This window comes from Oryctolagus cuniculus, chromosome 12 (genome assembly GCF_964237555.1).
Source record: "Oryctolagus cuniculus chromosome 12, mOryCun1.1, whole genome shotgun sequence".
In the NCBI taxonomy this organism is placed as follows: Eukaryota; Metazoa; Chordata; class Mammalia; order Lagomorpha; family Leporidae; genus Oryctolagus; species Oryctolagus cuniculus.
In genome coordinates, this window is record NC_091443.1 from 13084346 (window position 1) to 13110255 (window position 25910).

At 45.7% G+C, this 25910-nt stretch overlaps 1 protein-coding gene across 2 annotated transcripts in view; it reads left to right on the forward strand.

Moving 5' to 3' along the window:
• Positions 1-25910, forward strand: part of CHRNA7 (cholinergic receptor nicotinic alpha 7 subunit) — a 132380-nt gene that overhangs the window by 57705 nt on the left and 48765 nt on the right. Inside the window, exons 1-3 of one of the 2 annotated variants that reach the window (XM_051822925.2) lie at positions 18-5650; positions 12502-12546; positions 21560-21669. In XM_051822925.2, the coding sequence (XP_051678885.1) occupies positions 12544-12546; positions 21560-21669 (113 nt within the window). In that variant the 5' untranslated portion in view covers positions 18-5650; positions 12502-12543. Of the gene's footprint in view, positions 1-17; positions 5651-12501; positions 12547-21559; positions 21670-25910 lie in introns of those variants that run through there. The other variant, XM_002718287.5, reaches the window with a different exon arrangement.

Genomic DNA, 25910 nt, shown 5'->3' on the forward strand with positions numbered 1-25910 from the left:
TAAATATCATTTACATTTTTCACAAAATATATTCAAATTTTATACAATATTTTAAAATCTTGTATCTGTTATTTTTGTTTCTAGTAAAGTAAACCCTCTATATCCATGGTTCTATATCCACAGATTCATTCAACCACAGACCAAAATATTTGGAGGAAAAACTGCACTGAATGTGTGCAGACTGTTTTCTTGTCATCGTTCCCTAAACAATATCGTATAAAATCATTTACATGGCATTTACATTTTGCTGGGTGTTTTTAGCCATCTAGAGATGACTTGAAGTGTACAGAAAGATTAGCATGGATTCTTTGCAAATGTCATCCCTTTTTACATAAAAGACTGGAATGTCCCACACTAATCCTGCTCAAACACTAAGGGATGACTGTGTTTCCTTTTGTTTCTTCATTAGAGCTTCCATCTTTCTGCTGAATTACCCAACTGTCTTTGCATATTGTTCATTTTCCTTTGTCATCCTTAACATACTTATCATTGTGCTTAAAATCCCTCCTCTGATCACCTTAGTATTTGTGTCATACAGGAGTCCCGTTCTGAGGTTTCCTTTCATTTCAGACTGTTTTCCCTTTTAGTTGCTTTGTTATTTTTTCTGTAATAAGCCAGAAATAACTTGTAAAATAATAGGAATTGAGGGAACATGCACTTTTAGAGTGGGGATTTGTGTGAGTCTGACTAGTTGGTGGGCTTTATGTCATGCTCTCTATAGCTTTAAGTGTCAGAGGTGTCAAGTTCCTACATAGCTCCTCTTCTTGTCGGGGGCAGCCTTTGGCTGTAATTCACTGTTCCCCAGAGCCCTGTTGGGAAGGGGGCAGTGGAGGGAGGGGAGGTGTCCTACGGTCCTGAGTCAGGGGCCTCCCTTTTCCCGGGCCTTGGTCTGTGGGCTGTGACTTTCACATGTGTTTCCCTGGTCCTATGGCTTTTCTCCCCACACAGGTGAGGACAGAGGCGACAGGGTGCTGGAGTGGGAGGAATGCCATCTCCCCAGAGGAAGAAGTCTCTGACAAAGCCTGGACAGGAGGCTCTTGTTGTGGAGAAGGCTCTGGTGGCCACTTCCCTGGGGTTGCTCCTTCCCTTCTTGCCAGAGCTGGAAGGGAATCTTCCTTGCCTGCTTACAGGAGAACTGGGAGGAAGCATCCACAAGACTGTGGCCTTCAGCCCCTGGCCCTCGGGCTGTTTTCACTCGCTCAGGTTCACACTCAGCAATCAGACATTTCATTAAAACTAGCGTGAAAGCCTCACCCTTAGTTCCTGGCAGATTTTGGCTGCGACTGCAGATTCTGCTGAGGCATTTACCTGTGCCGTCACCCCCTCCTGTGTCCAAGAAGCATCATTGATTTTTCAGTCTGTTGAGTTTCTTTATTTTTTCTTGTATGGGGCTGATTGATTCTAAATGCTACAGTTGGAGCTGAAAACAATTGAGCTTTGATGAGTTTATGGCTCATCTTTTTGAAGAATTTCTAATTCCTTAATCTGAGGATTGGTTGACCAGTTCTAGAAATTTCTCAGTCATTATTTCTTTATATTTTTTCTGCTAATACTTTCTTTGAATTTGTGAATCATTTCATTTTGTGCCCTTTTTATATCTTAAGCATTCACATTTTCCATCTCTTATCACCATGAGCTACGTCATAGGTCATTTTGTGAAATCTGGCTTAATCTTACTGATTATCATTTTTGATATTGTTAATGCATTTAATAATTATTTCCCCCAATATTATTCCTGTGATATGTATTGTATCTGAATTTTGGAGGGTTTATTCTTGTTGGTTTAGCTTTCTGTCTCTCACTCGTAGACAGCTTTTCTCTTATGATATATATTTTATATTTTGTATCAGGAGGACATAATCTCTTTTGTGGTTACTTAGCAAAGGTAAATTTGTGTGTATGTGTATTTTCAGGTTTGTTTATTGCTTTGTCTTTATGCTTCTGTCTGGTGCCTCAGGTTTGCACTGGCCTAGAATGGCCTTTGTATTACTTCCGTGGCTTGCAGAGGTCCCAGGCATTATGAATGATTGGCATTTGAGTTCTCCGGCAGAAGAAAGATCCATGTTTTTTTAATTGATTTTTGTTTTTAAATATATGGTACACCTATTTTTCTCTACTTTTAGCTCAGAGTAAAGCAGACAAACCTTATTTTTGTTTGTATCCACTGGTAGGCTCTTTAAGATCCTCTTCCATGTAGGTGGATGTGGGGTGGTGGCTTTGGTTCAGATCTTCTCCACGTGTGGCCTTGGGAGACCCTGGTCTATGGTCCCACATAGGCAATGTTCCATCCCCTTCTGACTCCCCCTGGGCCCAGCACCCCAACTCCTGTGTCTGCTCATGTACTTAACATCTTCTTTAAAAGATTTCATTTACTTGAGAGGTAGAGTTACAGACAGAGGGAAAGACAGAGTGAAAGGTCTTCCATCTGCTGGTTCACTATCCAGATGGCCACAACAGCTGGAGCTGAGCCGATCTGTAGCTAAGGGACTGGTGTCAGGAGCTTCTTCTGGGTCTCCCATGTGGGTTCAGGGGCCCAAGAACTTGCGCCATCTTCCACTGCTCTCCTAGGCCATGCGCAGAGAGCTGGATTGAAAGAGGAACAGCTGGGACATGAACCAGCACCCATATGGGATGCTGGAGCTGCAGGTGTAGGCTTAGCCTACCAAGACACAGTATTGGTCCCTTAACATCTTTTTATTTCCTGTAAGGTTTGTTTTTGCTTTTAAGGATTTCTCTTGCTTGTGTACCTCCATCTGAATTTAAAAAGACATTTGTGTGTGTGTGTGGTTTTGTTTATTTTTAAAGATTTATTTATTTGAGAGGCAGAGTTACTGACAGAGAAGGATAAACAGAGAGGTCTTCCATCCGCTGGTTCCCTCCCTAAATGGCCACAACGACTTGGCTAGACCATCCGAAGCCAGGAGCCAGGAGCTTGCTCTGGGTCTCCCGTGGGGGTGCAGGGTCCCAAGCACTTGGACCATCTTCCACTGCTTTCTTGGGCCATAAGTAGAGAGCTAGATTGGAAGTGGAGCATCCGGGACTCAAACTGGCACACTTATGGGATGCCAGCACTGCAGGCAGAGGCTTAACTTACTATATCACAACACTGCTCCAAGACATTTATTAAAAATGTATGTTGGCGGGTGTAAAGCCTCTGCCTGCCAGGCCTGTATCCCATGTGGGCACCTTTTGAGTCCCATCTGCTCCACTCCAGCTCCCTGCTGATGTGCCTAGCAATGCAGTGTAAGATGGATGAATGCTTGCGCTCCTGAACCCATGTGGGAGACCCAGAAGAATCTCCTTGGCTCCTGGCTTTGGCCTGATCCATACCTAGCTATTGCAGCCTTTTGGGGAGTGAAATAGCAGATGGAAGATACATCTCTCTGTAACTGTGCCTTATATTTCTCTCTCTGTAACTGTGCCTTTCAAATAAAAATAATCTTAAAATAAAAAAGACATTGTTTGAATTCCCCCAGCATTTCTGGGTGTTCTATGGAGGATGGAATTTGGGTTATGGAATATGCTCTTTTGCTAGGCCCAGAAGCAGGCCTCCTGTGTTTTTCCCAAAAATACATAACTGGTTTCCATGCATTGTGTTTCCCAGTTCTGCTTTCTAGGTGTCTTTGTTTCACCTCTGTGTTCCACTCCTCTAATTGGCCTAATCTCTTTGTGTTTTCTCTGCACAAACCATGGTTATCTCATGTCTTCCATTCACACCAGTGACTCAGTTTTTAGCTGTGTCTGTTTTGTTCCTGTTTCTAACTTATTAACTATGTGGTAGTGTTATTTTTGTTCTCTGTTTATTTAGCTCTGCAGTCTTCTCTCATGTCGTTCTGCTGGTTTATTATCTAATTTTGGAATCGTGTTTTATTGAGTTACACAGTATGAACTTATGAGAATCATGCAATTCTTGTGTGGATGTATTTCTAGAGCGTTCTTTGCATATGAGTTGTATCTGCTTGCCTGCTTTTCTCTCTTTTCTTGTTGCATTTGTTCTGTTTTAAATGTCAGTTATCTCTGTGTGTGTTTTTTTCTTCACTCATTCATAATTATACAAAGTTCTGTAGCTCATCCCAAATTATTGTCTTCTTGTTCATGTTTTATGTGTTATTTCATAGTTTCTGTTTTCTGTAATATCTTGAGGATGTATTATTTTTCATGTTATTCTTCTTGGAGTCATGACTCAATTTATTTTTTTTAGTTTATTAAGCCAATTAATCTATATTATTTGTAAATCAGTGGAAACATAAAATGATAAAGAAAAAACTGCTGCTTCTAAATCTGATTCCTTTCATTTATGTATTTCATCTACTTCCCATTGGTCTTTTAAATGTGCTTGGCAACAGTCCTTCCCTAAGGGCTCTGTTGGGACCTCTCTATCTCTCAGGCAGGTCTATAGAGGACCCTGGTTTTGATGAGACCTGTCACAGCTCATTTTCTGACAGAATTTGATGGAAAAACTCAACAGTGTGACTAAGACATTTTGGGGAGATCTGGCTGTGGGCACAGTTCTTTGCTTATAGTGCTGTTGCATAGAACTTGTTATTTTTGCAGTATTTATTATAAATAGGGAAGGAAATGTGAAGAAAGGGATTCAGTTTAGGATGGTGACTTAAGCATAAATGGAATTTGTTGTTTTTGTCCAGGGATAGTTCAGATGCAGCTTGATCGTGGTCTCCCTGTCCACCCATCCGTGTGTCTAATGTCTAGTATCTAACTCTCCCTCTGCCCCCAGCTCCACTCTACCAGCTCAAGGTTAGTTCTCTTCTCTGATAGACTGTGCTCTCATGATCTACCTCCCGGACTTGGTTCTTCCAGATTGAAGGTGTCTTGGGGGAGAGAAGGAGGCCCTCTCAGGGAAGGGAAGAAGGCCTTCCAGTTGCAGTTAAAAGTGCACCCTTGAACTCCACCTCCCTCCATGGGAAGTGTAGGGAAGCTCTGCAGAGGAGGGGTCCACCCAGCGTTGACCAGACTGGCCCCGGGTCATGGGGCTGCACATCTCCAGCAGAGCTCTGCTTCTCTGGAGCGACCTGGCAATGCACTTTGTCGCCTTTGATATGCCGCTGGGTAGCAGGTTTCTCAGAAGAAAGAAAAACCAGTTGGCATTGCCTGGATCAAGGGTGTACCTTCACAGGATACAACTGCCCCTGCCCCCCTAGCCGTTAATCTTCAAGGTGTCACCCTGCCCAGTTTTCTAATTGTCATGTATTTTTCCTGGAATTTTGTCTGCAAAGAATTTTAAAAGTGTGCTCCACTGTGCTGTAATTTTTAAGAAATTGCAAGCCTTTCTCTTTGCATTGCTCCTAAAAACGTTAATTTAACTTTGGTAGTTAAAAACAGAATCTGAGAATTCAGAATCACTCCAGGGAGTTCTAGAGGCAGATGGTTTCCAAGGACTAAAGGCTCTGCCCCAGTGGAGTTCTGAGTAGTATCTACAGTCTCACCCCCTGGGACACTGTCTTAAGGGGCTGCAGCACAGTGCATTTCCTGATTTGTGAGTGTTTAACAGAACTACCGGAAGTGTTACCTATGAACATTTCAGCTGTGATGGAGGCACTCCACATTTAGTACCAAAATAATGGCATTCCTTGGCTACCCCTGCTGAGGTAGCTAGCTGGTGTTAGAGGCAAGTGCCCCAGGCTTGAAGGAGGTGAGTGTCGCGTGGTGTCTTGAAAAGACTCAGCCTGCACACTCATGCATCACAGGACAACTGTCAACCCACTGAGAACATTAAATGTTGACCTCTAGACACTAATCCTTAGCCTAGACTTCAGCTAGAATAGAAGCAACCAGTGCTGGGTGCCACCGCTGCAAGTGGATAATTGCAGGTAGAGAGGAGATGTTGCCACTCGGGCCAGTTCTCTAAGCCTGTTCAGTACGTTTGTATCAGGGAAACTTCCTTCTGGTAATTGGATGGTCGAGAACTTTATTGTGTTTTAGACCCTTTTATTCTTTGTGCTACTGAACAGTCCATGCGGCACATTCTGGGAGGAAGAGAGTGCACACCCTCGTTTCTACAAAAAGGGAACCCGGGCCACCAGAAAGTTCAGTGACCGTTTTAAGTCCTCACGGCCAGTGACAGAGCCCAGATCTGCCTGTGACATCGTCTCTTGTTACCTTGGAACACTCCCCTCCAACCCACAGCCAAACACAGACCTCATGCAGCCTCCACATGAGACTGAGACGAGCCTGGCTTCACGCATGAAAAGGGCCAGGCCCTGCAGCCCAAGGATGTCCTAGAGATGCAAAGCCTTACACGGGCCCCTCTCCAGCGTCTGGGCCTCAGGATTCATTTGCACTCTCAAAGGCTGTTGAGGGTTCCCCAGATTTTTAATGTGGGTAATGTATATCAATATTTACCAGATTAGAAGTGAACATTTTGAAGTCCAGTAAATCATTTAAAATAATCGACCCCATTACATACCTTCATGTCATGTTGTGAAAAATAAATTTTACATATATAGGTAATATATATCTATATATATTTATATCAATATATATCAATGGTATCTACAGTCAGGCCTCCGGGACACTGTGTTAAAGGGCTGCAACACAGTGTGTTTCCTTGATTTGTGAGTGTTTAACAGCACTGTTGGAAGTGTTACCTGTGAACATTTTAGCTGTGATTGAGACATTCCACACTTAGTACATTTCCTGTGCCCTAGATTGTAAAGGTAATATATGCTCATAGCAAAGCATTCAAACAAAAGAGAGAACCATATGATTGAATTTAGGAGCTATCTCATAATACTGATTATTAAGTAACCAAAACAATAGTGTTACCTTTGTTGCATTGTCTCAAGGCCAAAATGGGTTGAAAATTGTGTTTGTGTACACAACGTTTTTTGCTTTTTTACAGGCAGAGTTAGACAGTGAGAGAGAGGGAGACAGAGAGAAAGTTCTTCCTTCCATTGGTTCCCCCTCCAGTTGGCCGCTATGGCTGGTGCTGTGCCGATCTGAAGGCAGGAGCCAGGTGCTTTCTCCTGGTCTCCCATGGGGTGCAGGGGCCCAAGCACTTGGACCATCCTCCACTGCACTCCTGGGCCACAGCAGAGAGCTCAACTGGAAGAGGAGCAGCCGGGACTAGAACCTGGCTTCCATATGGGATGCCAGCACCGCAGGTGGAGGATTAACCAAGTGAGCCACGGCGCTGGCCCTGTACACAACATTTAGAGGAATGAAAACCTTTTTAATTGTTAGCTGTGTTAATTTTAGATACCACTTACTGATCTCTTCTGTGGTAAAGTGCTTGTTCATGTTTTGCCCATTTTTCTTTTGGGTTGTCTGCCTTTCTTCAGTTGATTTGTAGGAGTGTATTTTTTTATTCCGGAGATGAGTCTTTTTGTCAGACCTGATATCTTGCTGATTCAGGGAAAATCCCAATTCCTCCATTTTTTATCCCATATAACCAGGATGAAAAATATGGTTGATGGAAAGATTAAATTAGATAAAAGAAGTCATCTTTGTTATAAACCATAGAGTGTTGTGTAAAAATGAATTTATATTATCCAGCCATTTTCTGGGCAAACAAGAATTTTAGATGCAGTTGCAGCTATCATTTTGTTCTCAGTATCTATACAGAAACTAAAAGTGAAGGGAGCGCTGTAAAATAATATTGAATAATGTTTTCTGATAAATTAAAAGAACCATTGCTGCAGAAATGCAAGATCGCACATTACACGTTGTCAGAACAGTCGTGCCCTAAATCAGATGCATGGTTATTCAGAGAGGCTGATTTTAAAAGAACATTCACTTAAATCAAACTGCACTCTCAACTGAAGTGCTCATTGGCCATCATGGTTCCGTGAGGGACTGCGGATATGTGGGTCTTGCAGAAGTGTCGTGCATGCAGGCAGCTGCGTTGACAGCTGCTAGCACTGGGCGATATGTTGCGTGGGGCCTCCCCTCACTCCACCTACTCTAGGAGGCAGTGGGAAAGAACATTGAAACCCACCGAAAGCAGGTCACTGCTAACAGAGGAGCTGGGGTGAAGCCCAAGGGCCTTGTGCTTGAGTGTCCTTTGCTCCTCTGTGCTGTCCTGCATGGTGTTGGCAGGCAGTAACAGGCAGGTGGCAACCTGAGCATCAGAGTTACTGAAAGCCTGCTTCGTGTAATTCATGCTCTGAAATTCAGACACTGAACTCCTAAAACCCAAGAGGGTAATACTAAGTGGCAGGAGTCTTTGGGAGGTGGAGCCCTCATGAGCAGGATTAGTGTGTTTATCAGAGACCCCAGAGGACTCCCTTGACCTTTCCTGTGTGAGGACACAACAGAAAGATGGCCACCTACAAACCAGACAACTCTCACGAGAAACCTCAGTTCAAGCGCGCCAGCACCTTGATCTTCAGACTTTCTGCCCAGAACTGTGTAAAGTAAATCTCTGTTTATAAGCCTCCCAGTTGATGCCATTTTGTTAACACTAGGAGATGGAGCCTGCCTTGCTATGCCATCTCTGACCGTGCAGGGGCCCTGTTCAATGCTGTTTTCCACGGGGCTGCCCCCATTACTCATTCAGTGACTCCTTGTCCAAGGCTTTGGAACAGCACCCCCTCCCCTGCACGAACCTCAGTGATGACCAGGGCGACTTTCAGCCTGTGGGTGTTGAATCATGATTTTACAACGAGTTTAGGTGCTTCACAGGAGGCCGACTGCTCGAGTCTCAGTGGAAGACATTTTGGTGAAAGAGAAGAAAGCTTCCATTTTAGGGTGAGGAGCTGGGATTTGTGTCCAGGTGGACTCTGCTCAGTGGGAAAGCCCCTGCGTGCACTGCCCAGAATGTCTTTCTGCCTGAGGCCAGAGCGACAGGCATGGACAGATGTCCCTTTACCACATTTTCCATACTCTGAGACTCGTTCACATCTGCAGTTCTCTGCTTTCCTTTTGAGCTTAGAAAGTGATTTATTTATAAACCTGGAGACCAGGAAATTGAAAGCAGAGCTGAACTTGTGCCTGGATGCTTGGGGTGCTGTGTGCAAAAGAATGTCAGGAAGCAGAGAATAGGGTGCCTGTTCAGTGGGTGGGGCTGGAGCTGGGCATGGGAAGCAGGGGAGGGGAGACCACTCAGCCAGCTTTGGAAACAGTGCAGGGCAAGAGGTGGGCTTATTGGTCAGCAGATCCATGTCTTGCAGGAGAGGGGGCCCCTGCGGATCCATCCCTGCCTAGTTCCCAACATACTCCTTTGAGGTGAGGGAGGTGGTGATTTCTCCAGGAGCCATTTTACAGGTCAGGAAATTGAGGGATCTGAGGCCTGCAGCACTTGCTGCTAACTTAAAGGCAAGGGAGGCTGGAGCCAGCCCTGGAAAGCAGGGCTCTCAGCAAAGGCTTAGGGCCGTGTGCACGGGCTGTGCACGGGTGCATGCATCGTGTTCCAAAATCATAGGTGTCGAAGTGAAGCCTCACCCTCTGGGTGAAATCTCTCTCCCCATCTTTCCTGAAGGGCCCTGATTCTTCTCCCGTGACCTTTGTCATTTGTAGTTATAGGCATCTCATTGTGTCATGGAGTCCCACCCTTTACGCTCATCCCCATGCATACACTTTATGCTCTACAAACTCAGGAGCAGTGTTCAGCTCTCGCTGTATGTGTTAGGCTGAAATAACGCTTGCAACCAGAAGTGCTCCATAAATGTTGAATGAATGAATGAATGAAAAGTTGCCTGGACTAGGGCTTATGCACTGCACCAGGGACTTTTTCCTGATCCTTTGTGCTGTGCAGGAGAAGGGTGCTCTGACTATTGGTGGTCAGAAAGCCCCCTGAGGAAGTGGAAAGAGGATCTGTATGTGTGTGTGTGTGCGTGTGTGTGTGTGTGTGTGTGTAGGGGCAGCATGTTGAACAGTGCAGGTAGGATGTGAGAGATTGTGTGCTCACTGGGGAGGGGAGGAATGAGACCCTTTCTGGGTATGGCAGCCTTTGGACTGCTTGGGGGGTTCTCCTTTTGGTGTCTTTGGGAATCCCCTTCCCTGGCATCCTCTACACTCAGGTAGTGGCTGACTGCTGCTGGCTGTTGGTTACAGTTTGAAACACTGTACCCTAGTCCCATGCTGTGGCACACGCAGAAATTCACTGTCACTCTAATGAGGTTTCCAGTAGAACATTGGAAAGGAGAAAGTCTTTTAATTAGATTGGTAGTAATTGAGTTCCCAAACCACAGAAGCCATTCTCTCTGAACAGGAAGACACAAATGCAATTAAAAGTGGAACCCTGGCTAATTTTATGTCCATTTAAAATAACTCCCTAGTAAGTTGAGGCAACAGATGTGCATCCTGAAGAGTTTAACAGCGCTTTCCAGTGATACTGGAGGTGGGTCTGGACCGGGGCTCATGCAGTCTAGATGGACGGCTCTATGGGGACATTGCTCCATGCAGAGCACAGAGGAATGTGAGCTCTGCAATGTTTTGCCACTAAACAATCCTGGCTTGTTTCATTTTGGAATACAGGATGCATTTCTTCCTTTAACCAAAAATGCAGCTTCTCCTGACAACAGCCCCCAGCCCTATACCCACTGGGACATCATCCTGTATCCCGCCCTAGGCAGCCCTGTCCTGTCTGTGGGTTTGTCTCACCCCTGCAGCGCCTAGCGTAGAAGCAGGGGCGCTGCTGCAGCACAGTATCCCTGCCAACTCCTCGTGTGTTGAACATATTTCTCTGCTAACGAGAGGCAGCAGTCATTCCCCTTTGCATCCCTGCCTGCTGACCACGCCTCGGCAGATGCCTGTGCTTTCTGCCCTTGAGTCCTTTGTTGTTGACTGCCCTTTGGAAAGGCTGGCCAAGTTCTTCCCATTACAGCAGCTTCTGAGAGTCACTAATGCATCCTTTCCCTGGAGGGGGCATCAGTGGCCAATTTACAAAGTCCTGGAAGTTGGAATTGACTATTAAATACTGATGCCAGTGTTCTAAGTAAAACTATTGTACAAAACTTGCTCATTTGTCCCTTTGTGCATTGCTTTTTTTTTTTTTTTTTTTTTTTCTGTTTTGCTAGGCCATGTTGGGCTATGTTCAGCCATGATGAAACACTTTCAAATCCCATTTGGAAAGGACAGTTTTGACTATACTTTGTTTTTTTAAAATTTTTTTTGACAGCAGAGTGGACAGTGAGAGAGAGAGAGAGACAAAGAGAAAGGTCTTCCTTTTCTGTTGGTTCACCCCACAATGGCCGCTGACGGCTGCAGCACGCCGGCCAGCGCACGGCGCTGATCCGAAGCCAGGAGCCAGGTGTCTCTCCTGGTCTCCCATGTGGGTGCAGGGCCCAAGGACTTGGGCCATCCTCCGTTGAACTCCCTGGCCACAGCAGAGAGCTGGACAGGAGGAGGAGCAACTGGCTCAGAATCCAGTGCCCTGACCGGCACTAGAACCTGGTGTGCCAGTGCCGCAGGCAGAGGATTAGCCTATTGACCTGCAGTGCCGGCCAACTGTACTCTTTTTGTGCTGCCTTGTGTCTGAGCCAAGCCACAGTGGAGAGGCTATCACAAGCTCCCTCATTAACACACAAACTCTGTGCCCATCTGGATCCCAAATGCGTATGGGGTTTTCAAAATGAGGAAAAATAGACTTGAGTCAGAAATAAGGCTCCTTCATAAAGTCATTTCACATTTCTTTTTTTTTAACATTTCTTTTTTTGAAAGGCAGAGTTAGAGAGATCTATCTTCCATCCGCTAGTTCGCTCCCCAAATGGCTGCAAAGGCTACTGCTGGGCCAGGCTGAAGCCAGGAGCTTCATCCAGGTCTCCCACCTGGGTGGCAGGGAGAGGTCCAAGTACTTGGGCCATCTTGTGCTGCTTTCCCAGGTGCATTTTCAGGGAGCAGGATCAGAAGTGGAGCAGATAGAACTCTAACTGGTACTCACATGGGATACTGGCATTGAAGGTGGCAGCTGAACCTGCTGTGCCACTGGCTCCATCTCACTGACCTTGTTTACTCACCTGGATAGCATTTACTTTGCAGATGTGTGCCAAGGGCCTGCCTTGCTGTATGGTAAGTGGAGGATAAGAGAAAAACCCTGCCAGGACCCCCAGGGACAAGGCCAAATAGTGCAGTGGCAGCATGCTCAGCATAGGCGTGTCAGCTTGACACAGGTCCCTGTCCCCTTTCCTGCAAATTCATATTTGTTTAAAAGTGCTTAAATTCTGATAATAGATATGGCTTTAAAAATTAGAATTTTCACTCATTTTTTGGGTTTTATTAAGTTTATGAATTATAAAATTATACAAAGATAAATAGCCAGGTCATTAGCAGGCATCATTTCTGAATGGTGGCATTGCAGGATTTTAATTTTTTTCTTTGTTCTCTTCTGTTTTTTGTAAGTGCTCTATAATAAATGTGTATTACTTCAGAATAAATAGGAAAGCTCAACTCTGGGGAAATGCTGCTTGCGTGTGTTTGGGAGCGCTTGGCGCATTCTAATTTCCACACACAACAATGATCCCAACAGTCAGATTCCTATGTGAATAACGAATCATTTCTTTTGTAAACCATATTGATGCTGCTGTCTTTGTTCTTTTTTTTAAGGATGAGAAGAACCAAGTTTTAACTACCAATATTTGGCTGCAAATGGTAAGTGAAGGCAGCAGCAGGTGCGTTCTGCGTCTACCTTCTCTCGCTTCCTCGGTGCTTGCGCTGGATTTGCAGGGAAAGCAGAGGCCGCTTGAGAAGCCAGGCTGTCACCAAGACTCTACCTGCTAGCAGTGAATGTTAGTATATTGCACTGCAGTCTGTTAATTGCTAATTGACAGAGTCCTTTAGGCTGAGATTGAGTATTAAATACTGAGTAACAGCGGGACTCCAGGCACCTTGTACTGTATTACAAGGTGATTTGAGGACATTTCAAAAGCCCTTCAGGCCATGCAAGTGATGAAAGGCAGAGTTGCTTTTAAATATTCACAGCGTGCACTGTGTCCAGTCCCCAGGGCTCAGGAACACCTGCCCTGGCCTCTGCACCCTCCAGAGCTGCATGTTTGAATCAGTTGGAGGATCCCTAAGCCAGAAATCTCGCTCTGCTCGGTGACCCCCACAAGAATTGCTGTATTCCATTCCTGAACATCTAACTTGATATCAGCAATTCTAACCTAAATTTGATTCCTTCCAAGTCCTGTCACTTTCATCAAATGGTAAAACTTGACACTTAAAAATAAAGCTCTATTTTAAAAAGTGGACTATAAATACCATGACACTAAACTATAAACAAGCCCCTCTTTAACTGCCAGATATTTTACTTAAACTTTTTCTCTTTGTGCCTGAATTTTTCAACTTTCCACCCAGAATTTTATCTTAATGTAGTATAACTTTATATCTGAAAGACTTTTATTAATAATTGTGTCTTGTTTTTTCTCAAATTTAAATACTTATGTGAAAGTTATTCCTTCGGGTCTTAAATGTTAATTATTTTCTTTTGGATTGATTAAAATCATTCATAGATAATTCATCAAGGTGACCGCAGTTGAAAATTTTAATAAATATTTATTGAACATAAAATGTTTTCCTAGAAATTTGTGTCTGTGCCAGTATGGCACAATGAGTTTGTATATCCACAGATGACTACTTTTTTTTTTCTAGAAATGAGAGAATGATACAGTTTTTATCCTCAGATCTATAGCTGCTTTTAAATAGATGTGGGCACATGGGTATGTGGTGATAAAAGATGTTCTGTTCAAGCAATGTTATTCGATTCTCTGAATACCCCCCAGATTGTATGCCAAAAATAATGTTATTTTCATCAAATGTATCAGCTGACACTTTAAGTTCCCCTTCAGTTTAGTTGAAAGCAAAAAAATAACATAATTATAACCCATCTAATTTTTGAAAGTATTTGTCCCCCAACTTTTTTTTAAAGATTTTTAAAATTTAGTTGAAAGGCAGAGTTACAGAGAGGCAGAGGCAGAGAGAGAGAGAGAGAGAGAGAGAGGTATTCCATCCATTGGTTCATTCCCCAAATGGCTGCAACAGCTGGAACTGAGCCAATCCGAAGCCAGGAGCCAGGAGGCTTTTCCTGGTTTCCCACGTGGGGGGTGGGGGGGCAGGGGCCCAAGCACTTGGGCCATCTTCCACTGCTTTCCCAGGCCACAGCAGAGAGCTGGATCAGAAGTGGAGCAGCTGGGACTCAAACTGGTGCCTATATAGGATGCCAGCACTGCAGGTGGCAGCTTTACCCACTACACCACAGAGCTGGCTTCATACCCAAATTTTAAGTTAATTCGTACAGACACTGATGTTTTAAAAGAACCCTTTGTTTAGTTCTTGGGCCAGTGACCCAAGGTGAGAGGTGAGATTAGGTAAGGGAAATGTGCCCTTCTTTGAGGAGTGGAGTCGGGGAAATCAAGGTGGGGGCAGATGATAATACCAGGTGGTTCCCCACCAGGTGAGTTGTCGTGGGACACATGTCAAGTTGAGGGATAGGAAACAATTCACTTACTGCCATCTGCTCAATGTCCCAAGGGTGCCCTTAGCTATGCTTGAGACCCCTTGCAGAAGCTCCTGTAATGAATAAGATGGAAATCTTTGGCAGTTTTCCCTGCAGGATTTAACACAACATTCTGAGCACATCCTGCCTCACCTGTGTCCTCCTCCAGCTTCCCTTGCCACCCCATCCATAATCCATGTGCCTCTGGAAAACCAGCTCTTCCTCCAGTGGACTCATCCCACTTCCTGCCACCTGCTGAGAGCCTCACTTTGGTTGTCACCACTGCCTCTAGCCTCATACTTCTTCTCATTCTTGACCATTCCATAGTCTTCTCATTTGGGTAAATCACAATCCCGTTTTCCTAGACAATAAAATAATACTTAGAATCACCCTTAACTCTTATCTTTTACACCTCACATATGATCCATCAACAAATTCTGGCAGTTGTCTTTCAAAATCCAGGATTGGGGCCTTCGCTGTGCTGTGGTGGATGAAGCTCCCGCCTGTGGTACTGGCGTCCCTTGTGGGTGCCAGTTCAAGTCTTGGCTGCTCCACTTTGAATCTAGTTCTCTGTTATGGCCTGGGGAAGCAGTAGAAGATGACCCAGGTCCTTGGGCCCCTGCACCCGTGTGGGAGACCATGAGGAAGCTCCTGGCTCCTGGCTTCAGATCAGCGCAGCTCTGGCTGTTGTGGCCATTTGGGGAATGAACCAGTGGATGGAGGACTTTCTCTCTCTCTCTCTCTCTCTCTCTCTCTCTCTGCCTCTCTGTAACTCTGCCTTTTAAATAAATAAATAAGTCTTTTAAAAAAAAATCAAAATCCAGGATCCAACCACTGTGACTCAATCCTGTTACTTCCACTGTGGTCTGCCCTGCTGTCATCTCACTCCTCTTGCTACGGAGTCTCCTGGCCAGTGTTCCTGCCTCAGCTGTTGCCCCTGCTGGGTGTCTGTTCTCAGCATAGCAGCCAATGTGATCTTAGTAGGATAAAAATTGAGGTTCAGTCACACGGCCTTTTCACTGAGGGGGCTCCTGTCTCGCAAGAACTGAAATCCTTGAGGTTGCCTTTGATTTCCTCCTTGCCTGTCTGCTCCGTCCTCTCCTGTTGGCCCCCCTCCCACAATCGCTGTACTGTTCTCTCTGCTCTCTTGATGTTGGTGATGCACAGGTCATGCAAGCACATGCCTATGTTGGGACCTTTGTGCTTGCCACTCCCCCTTCCTGGAAGGAACCACTGGATTTGCTTCCTCACTTCCTGCTGGTCTCATACCACAGATAGTAACCTTTCTGGTGAGGTCTTCCCTCAGTGTCTGTGTACTCTCCCAGATCCTCCCTGCTACTTCCAGCCACTCTGTTCTCTTTACTGTGCTTCATATTTTTTGCCCCAAAAGCGCTTCTCACCATCTGACATACTTTGTATACACGTACGTATTTCTGCCTTGGCTCTGCGTCTTTCTGTTGCTTGCTTGTGTGCAGCAGGAGGGCAGAGCTTATTGGATTTGTTCTTTGCCATACGCCCAGCTTCTTTCTCTCTGCCACAACTGCAGGAGGCAATGAGTAAGTTTCTGGAATGAATGCATGGGAAAAAATACTCAAGGTTAACCCAAGAGGGGCCAAGATATTATATATAGAAGAAAGCCAACTCCTGCATAACACAGGCACATTTTAGTGTAAGATTCGGCTCTGGGAGCTCTGGGGAAGATGCTCATGATTCTCTTTTTACTTAAAATTGGTTATTTCTCCCAATTTACCCGTAACAGAGGTGCTGCAGAAAAGTGTGTGTCATCACAGGTCTTCACTTTTGTTGTCTACCTACCTTAGCTCTCAGTAGTGATTGGTTTTCAGCAATGAATATGACTTGAACATTGTTAAGGGTGTGTTGGTTTCCAGGAAAAATAGACCTGGATTTTTTACGCTATTGAGTTCAGGTGCTCCTAAATAAACATCTTTGCTTCAAGAATGTCACCTGAGGCCTCTAATGTGTTTCAAACACAGCTTATTTCTAATTAGGATTTACATTTACAGAAGCATCTACAACCTCAGTTGTTTGAAAATTTGTCTTTTCATCTCATTTTCCCATTCAGCTCATCTTTTGGTGCACCTGCTATTTCGAGGTTTTCAAATGAGGCCATGTGAGGGCACTGAGAGGCCTATGAGACCAGGTTTCTACTTCAAAGCTATTTATAGTCAGACTGTGTAATTAATACATAGAAGAAAAAGTTAACATAGCTAGATCAAGAAACTGAGTATTTCCCTAGAGAATTTTGCAGGGGACAGGCAGGTGATTGGACAGTAGAGGTCAAAGGTTACAGAAATGGGAGAGGGGGCAAACACAGAGATTTCTGAATTGGGAAATCTGGGGGCTCTGGTGTGGCCAAGTCGCTAGTTAATACTCCTCTTCAGGTGTCTAGCAAATGGAAGGCATGCCAGATTCCCTCTTAGTGTGTGCCCTTCTAAAAGCTGGGTGATGTCCTACATCTGGGAAGTGGCTCCTGTCAATAATGTTGCAGGCGCAGCACTGTCTCCCAACTGAATGTTGAATGAATTACAAGGATTTTAGAATTAAATTTATTAGATTTAAAACAAACCCTAACATTATCTAAAACCAATCTTGTGCTACTGTGCCTGCTATTCCTGCTTGGCAGATCAGTCTGGAAGCCCTGGCACCAGCATGGTCATGGGGAACACAGGGCTCACCAAGGGCAGCCTGGAAGCTACTCTGGGGCCATAGCTAAACAGCTGTCTATTGATTCCTGGCCTTGTGTTTTCTGGCCAGTGATTAGCTTGGCCTGACCCAGTCTGAATAATAGGTATTTACAAGAAGCGAAGCTTAGTTTGGAAGCTAACAGGGTCAGAGTTCTGAAGGAAACCAGAAAGGTGGGCAGGAGGTCAAGATACAGCCACAGAAATAACCCCCAGCCGTGGCTTCTTTCCTAGTTTCATGTTGCTCAGTGCCTGTGCTGAAAAGCTGAATCCACATCATTTCTCTAGGGCTTTTGCCCTCTGAGATCCATTTTCTGCAAATGATCAACTTCCTAACCACTTAGAATGGAAGAAGCAGTAAAAAGAAAAAAAAATAGGCAAATAAACTTCTGGTTGAGCTACAGTTTGATTTCATTTCCTTTCCCCCAGTTGCCTTGGGTTTTGCATGACTGTCAGATTGCTTGGATAGCCAGGAGGAGGAAAAAGCTGCTGATCTCTGTGCACCTTTCTGCCCCTGGGAGGAAGTGGTTAGCATGTTTTCTCTGCAGATGAGTCTCATGGCTTTGGGAGGCTTGTCAGGCACAATCTGATTCCATCTGGGGCAAGAAAGGATGGAAACCTTTTCAGTTTCTGAAGGGACATTTGAGCCATTAAGCAACTTGCATTCACATTTTAAAGATCTTTATTTTCATATCTCCACTGTTCTTCTGGCTTTAGATTTTTTAGCCCTGTTTTGTTTCTTTTTAACCTCTAATTTTCATTGTGGTACCAATAGCATTAGCATCATAGAAGGTTAGATTATAACTCAGTTATTTCTAACATGTTGGCCTTGTCATTTCTGCCATTCCTTGATACTTCATCTCTGACACACGGAAGTGCCCCTTATGCTCATGGATAAGCCCTCCAGTGGCTTGCTTAGGGCCATAATAGCACCACAAGCGCAGGGGGATGTTACATTCATTGTGCCTCACTGATGGAAAAGGCGGGGTGGTGAAGGAGCCCCACTTTTCTCCTCTGAGATCAAAATTGTTGACTAAGAATTTTCCAAAAATAAGTATGTGTGATATTTCTGCTACCTTCAATGAATGCCAAGTAATAATTCTCCAACATCAGCTGGTTGTTCAACAATTCAATTTCGTTCTGACAGTTTCTTCTTGGCAGTAGCATCAGACCCCAGAAGTTCACAGTCTCAGTTCCACCGCCCTGTCTGTACTGCAGACACCAGGTGCCCAGGGGGACATACTTTTACCTGACTACAAATTCAGGGTTTCTTATGACTCCTTGTTCTCCACGTTCAATAATTTTCTACAAAGGTTCATAGAACCGTGGAAGATACTTTACTTCTGTTTACTGGTTTATTCTGCAGGATGCAGCTCAGAACAGCCGCATGGAAGAGGCCTACAGGGCAGGGGATCAGCATAGAGCTTCCGTGTCCTCAGCAGCGGCAGGGTCCTCTCAGAACCTCCCTTACCTGCTGGGAGGCTCTCTCCACCTCATGTTCAAGAGCTTTTACAACCCAGCCTCCAACCCCACTGTCCCTCTCGGGAGAGAGCGGTAGAGTGGGCTGAGAGTCCCCCTACCCTAATCTCCTGGCCAGTCCTTCTGTTTACCAGACACCCATCTTGATGTTATCCAGGAGCCTAACCATAAATTGCGTTATTAGCATAAACTCAGATGTGGTCCGAAGGGCTATTTATAACTAACAGGAGGCACTCCTGTTCTTAAAGTTCACAGGGCTTAAGGAGCTCTGTGCCACAAAGACCACATACGTTTTTTTGTTGCACCTTGTGTGTGTGTGTGTGTGTGTGTGTGTGTTTTAAGCAAAGACTTTCCTTTTCCTCCCTCCCAGCCCATGCACAAGAGAGTGAACACACACATTTTTAAAATTTTCATTTTATTTGAAAAGAGACTAAGAGACTTCCCATCTGGTAGTTCACTCCCCAGCACCTGCAACAGCCAGGACTGGGCTAGGTTGAGCAAGGAGCCCAGAACTCAGTCCTGTCTCCCATGTGAGCGCCAGGGACCCAAGTACTTGAGCTGTCACCGGCTGCCTCTTGGGGTGCCCATTATCAGGAATCTAGAATCAGAATCAGAGCTGGAACTTGAACCCAGGCACCCTGAAATGGGTTCTGAACATCCCAGGTGGTATGTTAATTGTTTTGCCAAACTTGCTGCTTACATGATCTCATTGTTTTTTCTTACAAGACTGCTTACTGTAAGGGTAGGTGATACAAAGAAACTACAGCTTGGAGAGGGTGATTCACCTGCTCAAGCTCACACAGCAAGTCTCTCCCAGAACTTTAAATCCAGGTCTGTCTCATTCCAAAGCTCCCTGCATTCTTCCCCTTTTCTCTCCGGAGGGTCAGCTTGGCTTTTGAGTAAGAGAAAATAGTGTGAGCAGATGGACAGTACCTTCAGGGACATAGTGTAGCCCATTCAGTCATGGTGGGAGATCAGCTGGTGCAGAGATCTTGTTTGAAGAATCTGTTCTGATGGAGCCCAAAGACCACTTTGCTTAAAGTCACATGATACAACTGAGTGACTAACTAAAAACATGGTGCTCTCTGAGCCTCAGTCTTCTAAGGAATAGGAACAGTCATCACAGCACCCCTGGGGTATGGTGAGTTTGGGCATCGGGCATCTGCACAACACTGAGTGAGCAGAATGGCCCTGTTGCCACCTGGCCAGAGTCTAAGCCAGCAGGGCACACAGAGCTGGGCATGTGCACGAGACAGGAGGAGGTGTGGGTGTTGGGAGGCAGCGTGCAGCTCCAATGGGCGACCATTAGACAGGTCTGCATTGGCATAGGTACACTCCCACTCCCATTTCTGTCATCATTTCAGCAGATAAGGGAGATCGGTGTGACCCCTTGATGCCCAATTTCAAGGGCAGTTTGTGGAACCCTGAGCCCTGATTACCATGGTAATCAGCAGTGACCAATGCAGAGAAGCATCCCAAGGGAGATACAGGGCAGTGGTAAAGAAAGCACAGGTGCTCCTATGAAAGGGCTTTGTGTCAGAATGAGGGAGAGGGTAAGGGGGGGCGGGGTCACAGAGCCTGGGGTGCCAAAGCTGAGCATGCTATTATAAACACAGTCTGGTGAAAACAACTTGAACAAAAGACTCCTTCTCCCTCCTGCTACTCCTATCTAATTAGGAACCTCAGCAGGGCAGGTCTCAGTCTTCCATGTCCCAGATGGTACTTCTACACGTTGTCTACTAACATATCCTTTCTCTCCAAGGTCCCTGGTTTTAAAAATGAAGCTGCTCACCTGGGTGCCCCTTCTTGTTTGACTTTTAATAGTTTCAGACCTTACTTAACTCTGGATGCTGTTCTCCCCAGAGGATGCCAGAGCCCTGGGCCCTGCCCATGGACCCCTTGCCTCTAGGCTCAAAAGTCCTAGACCTACAACCTTTTGTCGGTAATTCCTGAATCTCAACAATCAGCAATCTGAAATGTTGTTTATGCCTTTGATGTTGTTTTTGCAACTTTGCTTTGAACTCATTTGGTCTAAAATTAAATTGAAATAGATGTAATTGAAGCATTTATTTGTAACTGTATATTTTGCTGCAAAAAATACCAATATGATTGGTTCTGGGGAGCCACTGTGGTCCTAGCCTAGAGTGTCATGTCATGGAATTTTCCAAATCGTGGAAAGTCTGAGCTCCAGAGCATAGATGGTCTCAGGGGACTGGACACGGGCTGGAAGCCTGATTATGCTGCCCTTGCAGGTTGAGTCTAAACCACTAGCCTTGAGATGCCAGCCAGGCTAGCTGAGCTGCCCCACAGAGCTGGTGGTCCCGGAAATGAGGACCCCAAGCCCAGGGGAACCCATATCAGAGGCTGACCCTGACTTGGGGGTTCATGATTACTTGCTGAGTCCTCACGTGCACCCTTGTCTCTGATTCCTTGGTTTTCTGACACTGAGGCTATGTTTGGGTTGTGAGGCGGTGGTATTCAAAACACTATCCCTACATCAAAGAATTCAAATCTAAAAATGTCCCTTAGGTTGCTGAGAGGCTCCCATGCAGCTGCATAATATTGTTTTCTGGAAATAAATATTTTGTGATTCTGCAGCCTATTTCATATACCGATTGAAATAATTTAATTTATCTTTTCAAAGTATCCCTACAATGAAGACTTGGAAAGTAGAATAGTTATTCATTTGGCTAGAAGTCCCCCCATCTGCTGCAGGAGGAGAAGGCTTAGGGGCATGCAGGGCGTTGGAATTCGCTTTAATGCTGTCATCTGAAGTGGCCACAGTGGACAGCAGGACCTTAAATGCGATTTTTATGCTATTCATGGTCATTTTGAAAGGGATTATCTAATTCCAAGTTTCCTTATCTCATACAGATAGCAACTCAGTTATGTAAATAACTTTCTGGCTTTGAACTTACCCAGTAATCTCTTATAAGAAATATTAGTAGGCAAGGAAGCAATATGCTGCTAATGTCATTGTGTGTGTCAGTCTTGGACAGATCACTATTTGCAATGGAATATGTCAGAATACCCGGGCGTGAAGACGGTTCGTTTCCCTGATGGCCAGATTTGGAAACCAGACATTCTTCTGTACAACAGGTAAGCCCTGGGGACGAAGGGAAAATGATGAATGCTTGCATATGAGCAGCAATCAAGCAGGTGTGAATATTGTGCAGAAAAGCTGGATACATTAACGTGGGGACATTGCTTCTCATGAGGCTCTCTTTGTAGCCAGGCCTTGAAAAGCAGCTCTGCTTCGTCTGCTTGTACTCTGTGTGTTGCCCAACCTGCTAAGATGATCATATCTGTGTATGTTAAGTGCATAGCATTGTTTCCTTGTGTGTGTTGACACACACATTCTTGCTAAGGCATCATCTTTGCTTCCTGAATAGCAGCAGTTAGGATCAACAGCAGAAAGTGTGTCCTGTGGGATACACACCTGGAACCCACGGTTTGCACCTAGGTCCTTACTGATTCACTTCTCACTGGGATTTGGAAGAGTTCTGCCACAAAGATGGCTGAGGGCAGGAGGACTGCCGTCTCTACCTATACGTAGAAACTTGTGAATTTGTGTATGGAACAACAACAAAAGGTAGTTAAAAAGGCAATTCTGATAGTCATTCTCCTGAGGACAAGAGATCAGAGATTCATCAGTAAGCCAAGAGGCAGACCAGATGCCCAACAGTCAGGTATCCAGGGTGAGTGAATTTCTTGAAGCACTAAAACTCTTTTTTTTTTTTTTTTTTTTTTGACAGGCAGAGTGGACAGTGAGAGAGAGAGACAGAGAGAAAGGTCTTCCTTTGCCGTTGGTTCACCCTCCAATGGCCGCCGCGGCCGGCGCGCTGCGGCCTGTGCACCGCGCTGATCCGATGGCAGGAGCCAGGAGCCAGGTGCTTTTCCTGGTCTCCCATGGGGTGCAGGGCCCAAGCACCTGGGTCATCCTCCACTGCACTCCCTGGCCACAGCAGAGAGCTGGCCTGGAAGAGGGGCAACCGGGACAGAACCCGGCGCCCCAACCGGGACTAGAACCCGGTGTGCTGGCGCCGCTAGGCGGAGGATTAGCCTAGTGAGCCGTGGCCCCGGCCTAAAACTCTTTATTAAAACAGATTGTCAAATAAAACAAGCTAGAACTTCTCTTCCCCATAAGTTCTATGTTACGATAACCAGGTTAATGATGACTGCAGCGGTTGGTTCCAGGTGGAAGGAGAAGGGAACTGGGACTTTCCTGGTGCAGGGAACAGTGAAACCATTAGAACAAGATGGTAAGACAGTTTTACAGTTCCCGGTGTAGCTTTTTTCGACTGAAATCACAAACAGATTTTATAATATGGTAGAATTAATAATGGGTTTTATGTCTTATATGTGGGACTGTTAACTCTGATACGGAGCTTGATGATTCCAGTGTTCTGGCTAATGGAGAGTTACCAAGTTGTGAGTGAATTCCAAGGAGCAAAGAAGAGGCAGTATCTGCCTGTCAGGTGTCACCAGGGACCAGGCCTTCGGGAATAATCTGGCCCCTCCCATGCATAACCTAACTGATGGCCCAGAGCCCTTGTCCTTTCACCTCTCCCCTTGGGCTCTGCTGAATGATTTTCCGCTTTCCTCTTCTCCCCCTGTGCCTGTTGACCACACCTGCAGACTGTCCTGGAACCCGTTGAAGCTTTCTTGGTTTCTGCTCTAGTTTTTCCTAAGAAATGGCATGTGGGACTTCTTCCTGAAGTAACGGCTAAATGTATGGCTTTCACGTCTGCGGTGTGGAATAAGCAGTTACTGAGACTCCTCGGGCCAGTCACAGATGTGGTGTCAGTTACCTACTGAAGCAGAACCAACAACCCCAAACTCAGTGCCTTTGCAAAAATACAGCCCTTTCCTCACAGTGCTGTGGGATCACCAGCTCTCGTGTCTCTTTGTCTGTTCCACGTGGATGCTGGCTGTGGGCTGTGCTACCTTGGTCTTCTTCCTTGGGCCCTATCCAGGATGTGTTCTGAGAGGAAAGAAGAGGGGACATGCAGGTCTCTTGTGGACTAAGTGTGGAGTAGAAATCCCTGAATGGCCATTCCCCTCATTCTGTTGGTCAGATTGGGCAGGAGTGTAGCCTGGCTTCAAGAGGGTTGGGGATCAGCCCCACCTCTACAACATGCGGGGAGGGCAAGAAATGAAGGTGACCTCTGGGGAGACTTAGCTGCCACCTGCTAAGAAAGTACTGTGGTGAAGCTGCACAGACCACATGAAAGGCTTGGGGTGGGGGAGGGGGTCAAAGAGACCAGAATAAGCTAACACTGGGAAGGAAGCCGCTCAAAGGAGCTCCCAGCTAAGGGCATTTCACAGGTGCCAACAAGAGAGGACAGCGAGGTGGATTCCAAACACAGATGAGTTGTGTTATCCCCCACCTCTGCTGGCCATCTTCGTCTTCCCTTTGCTGTCTGGGCATCCTGCACAACCCAGGTGTGTGCACCTGCCTGTTCCTTTCCAGTAGCCTTGTCTACACCCGCCTCTCTCCAGCGTGAATTTTTCTCATACGGCACATTCACACGAGCTTCCTTCTAGGCCTTCTCTCATCCCTCTGCTTCAGCTCTGCTCAACTCCCAGTCCCCCAGGGTACCCTTCCTGATTCCCCCAGCCACCCCACGTCTAGGACATGCATCTCTGCCACCCTGTCATAGAAAGGGGTTCCTGTTCCCTGCTCACCTAGGGCCGGCCACCTCTCAGAGGCATTTAGCAGAGCACTCAAAACACATTTGTACGGACAAGATTGGAGGGGGAGGGGTTGCAGGAATTACTAGGAGGAAGAGTGAAGAGGATGGACCAGCATGATACAGTGCTGCTAAGAACAGCAAGAGAAGAAAGGAAAGGAACTCAGTTGTATTTGCAGCCTAGGAAACATTAAACAAAAATTGGCACAGGAAGTAGCAAAGATAGGCTTGACTTTAGTAATATCCTGACTTTCTGATACTCTGTTATTGGGGATTTTGAGAGATGCTGAGCTTAATTCTTTCTGCCAGCTTCCAGCACTCAATATGTTCTGTGCAGCAGAAGAATCTATTGGTTCGTTAATGGATGGGGGTGTTGAGGCTTTTTCTTAAGGAGGGGGTTAAAATGCCATCGCTCTGTGGAAGTCACGGTTTGTAAAGGGGCATTGATTTACTCGGGTGAAGCTCGCAAACGTGACTGCCATATTTCTCGCTCTGTTCCAATTTGATATTGGCAACCACACGTGAGTCACTAATGGCTTTTGAGCCATAATGCATTTTCTGTGCTCCGAGGAGGCTGGGTCACTGCAAAATAGCTATCTCTGCATCATTTCTGGAATGGGCTGCTTTATTTCTGTGATGGATGGAGAGCCAGCAGTGGTGCTGTTGGCCAATTGGCCGGGTCCTCTGAGCAGAGGATGGCCGCTAGGAAACACCTCTGCCTGGGGCTGATCCCAGTATTTCTTCTTGGCTTCGTTCACCTCACCTGAAGCTTTCAGTTCAAGGGTTTTTCTGAACACAGTCTTGCTCAAAGTGAGTAGCAATTATGAATTACTTGACATGATTTCCCCCTTTGGGTGGAATTAGAGGCCTTGCTGGTGTCGGCAGTCAGTCACTCCTCTCCTGGGTGACAGTAGGTTATGGCATCAGCCCTTCTAGGCTTCCCCAGTTTTGAGTAGCTTGGCCAGAAAATTCTGTAGCAGTTATGGAAATCTTTTATGATCAATATCTATCTTTATTTTAAAGATTATTTATTTTAAATTTATTTATTTATTTGAAAGGCAGAGTTACAGAGAGGCAGAGACAGGGAGAGAAAGAGGTCTTCATCTGCTGGTTCACTCCCCATTGGCAGCAATGGCCGGAGCTGTGCCAATCCAAAGCCAGGAGTCAGGAGCCTCTTCTGGGTCTCCCACACGGGTGCAGGAGCCCAAGAACTTGAACCATCTTCTTCTGCTTTCCCAGGCCATAACAGAGAGCCGCATTGGAAGTGGAGCAGCCATGACTCGAACTGGTACCCATATGGGATGCTGGCGCTGTAGGCGGTGGCTTTACCTGCTACGCCACAGCATCCACTCCTCTGATGAATATCTTTAAAGATGTTTTTGTTGTCTCTGTAGTTTTAGGTTAGCACGGAGTGTCAACTATTTCCGTTTCACTGACTGTGCAAAGATATATTTGTGCATCCTACAGACTGGTGTCTTTCACACTGTCCCATCACCCTGTGGCTGGTGCCAGAGCCTGGGAGTGGACAGTGAGATCCAGGCTGGATGGGCTCGTGATTGTACAGATTAGTGCTTGCCAGTGGCATAGAGTTTATTTCCTTACCAGGTATCATAGGCTCCTCTAGAAGCCAACCCAAGTCAAGGATTT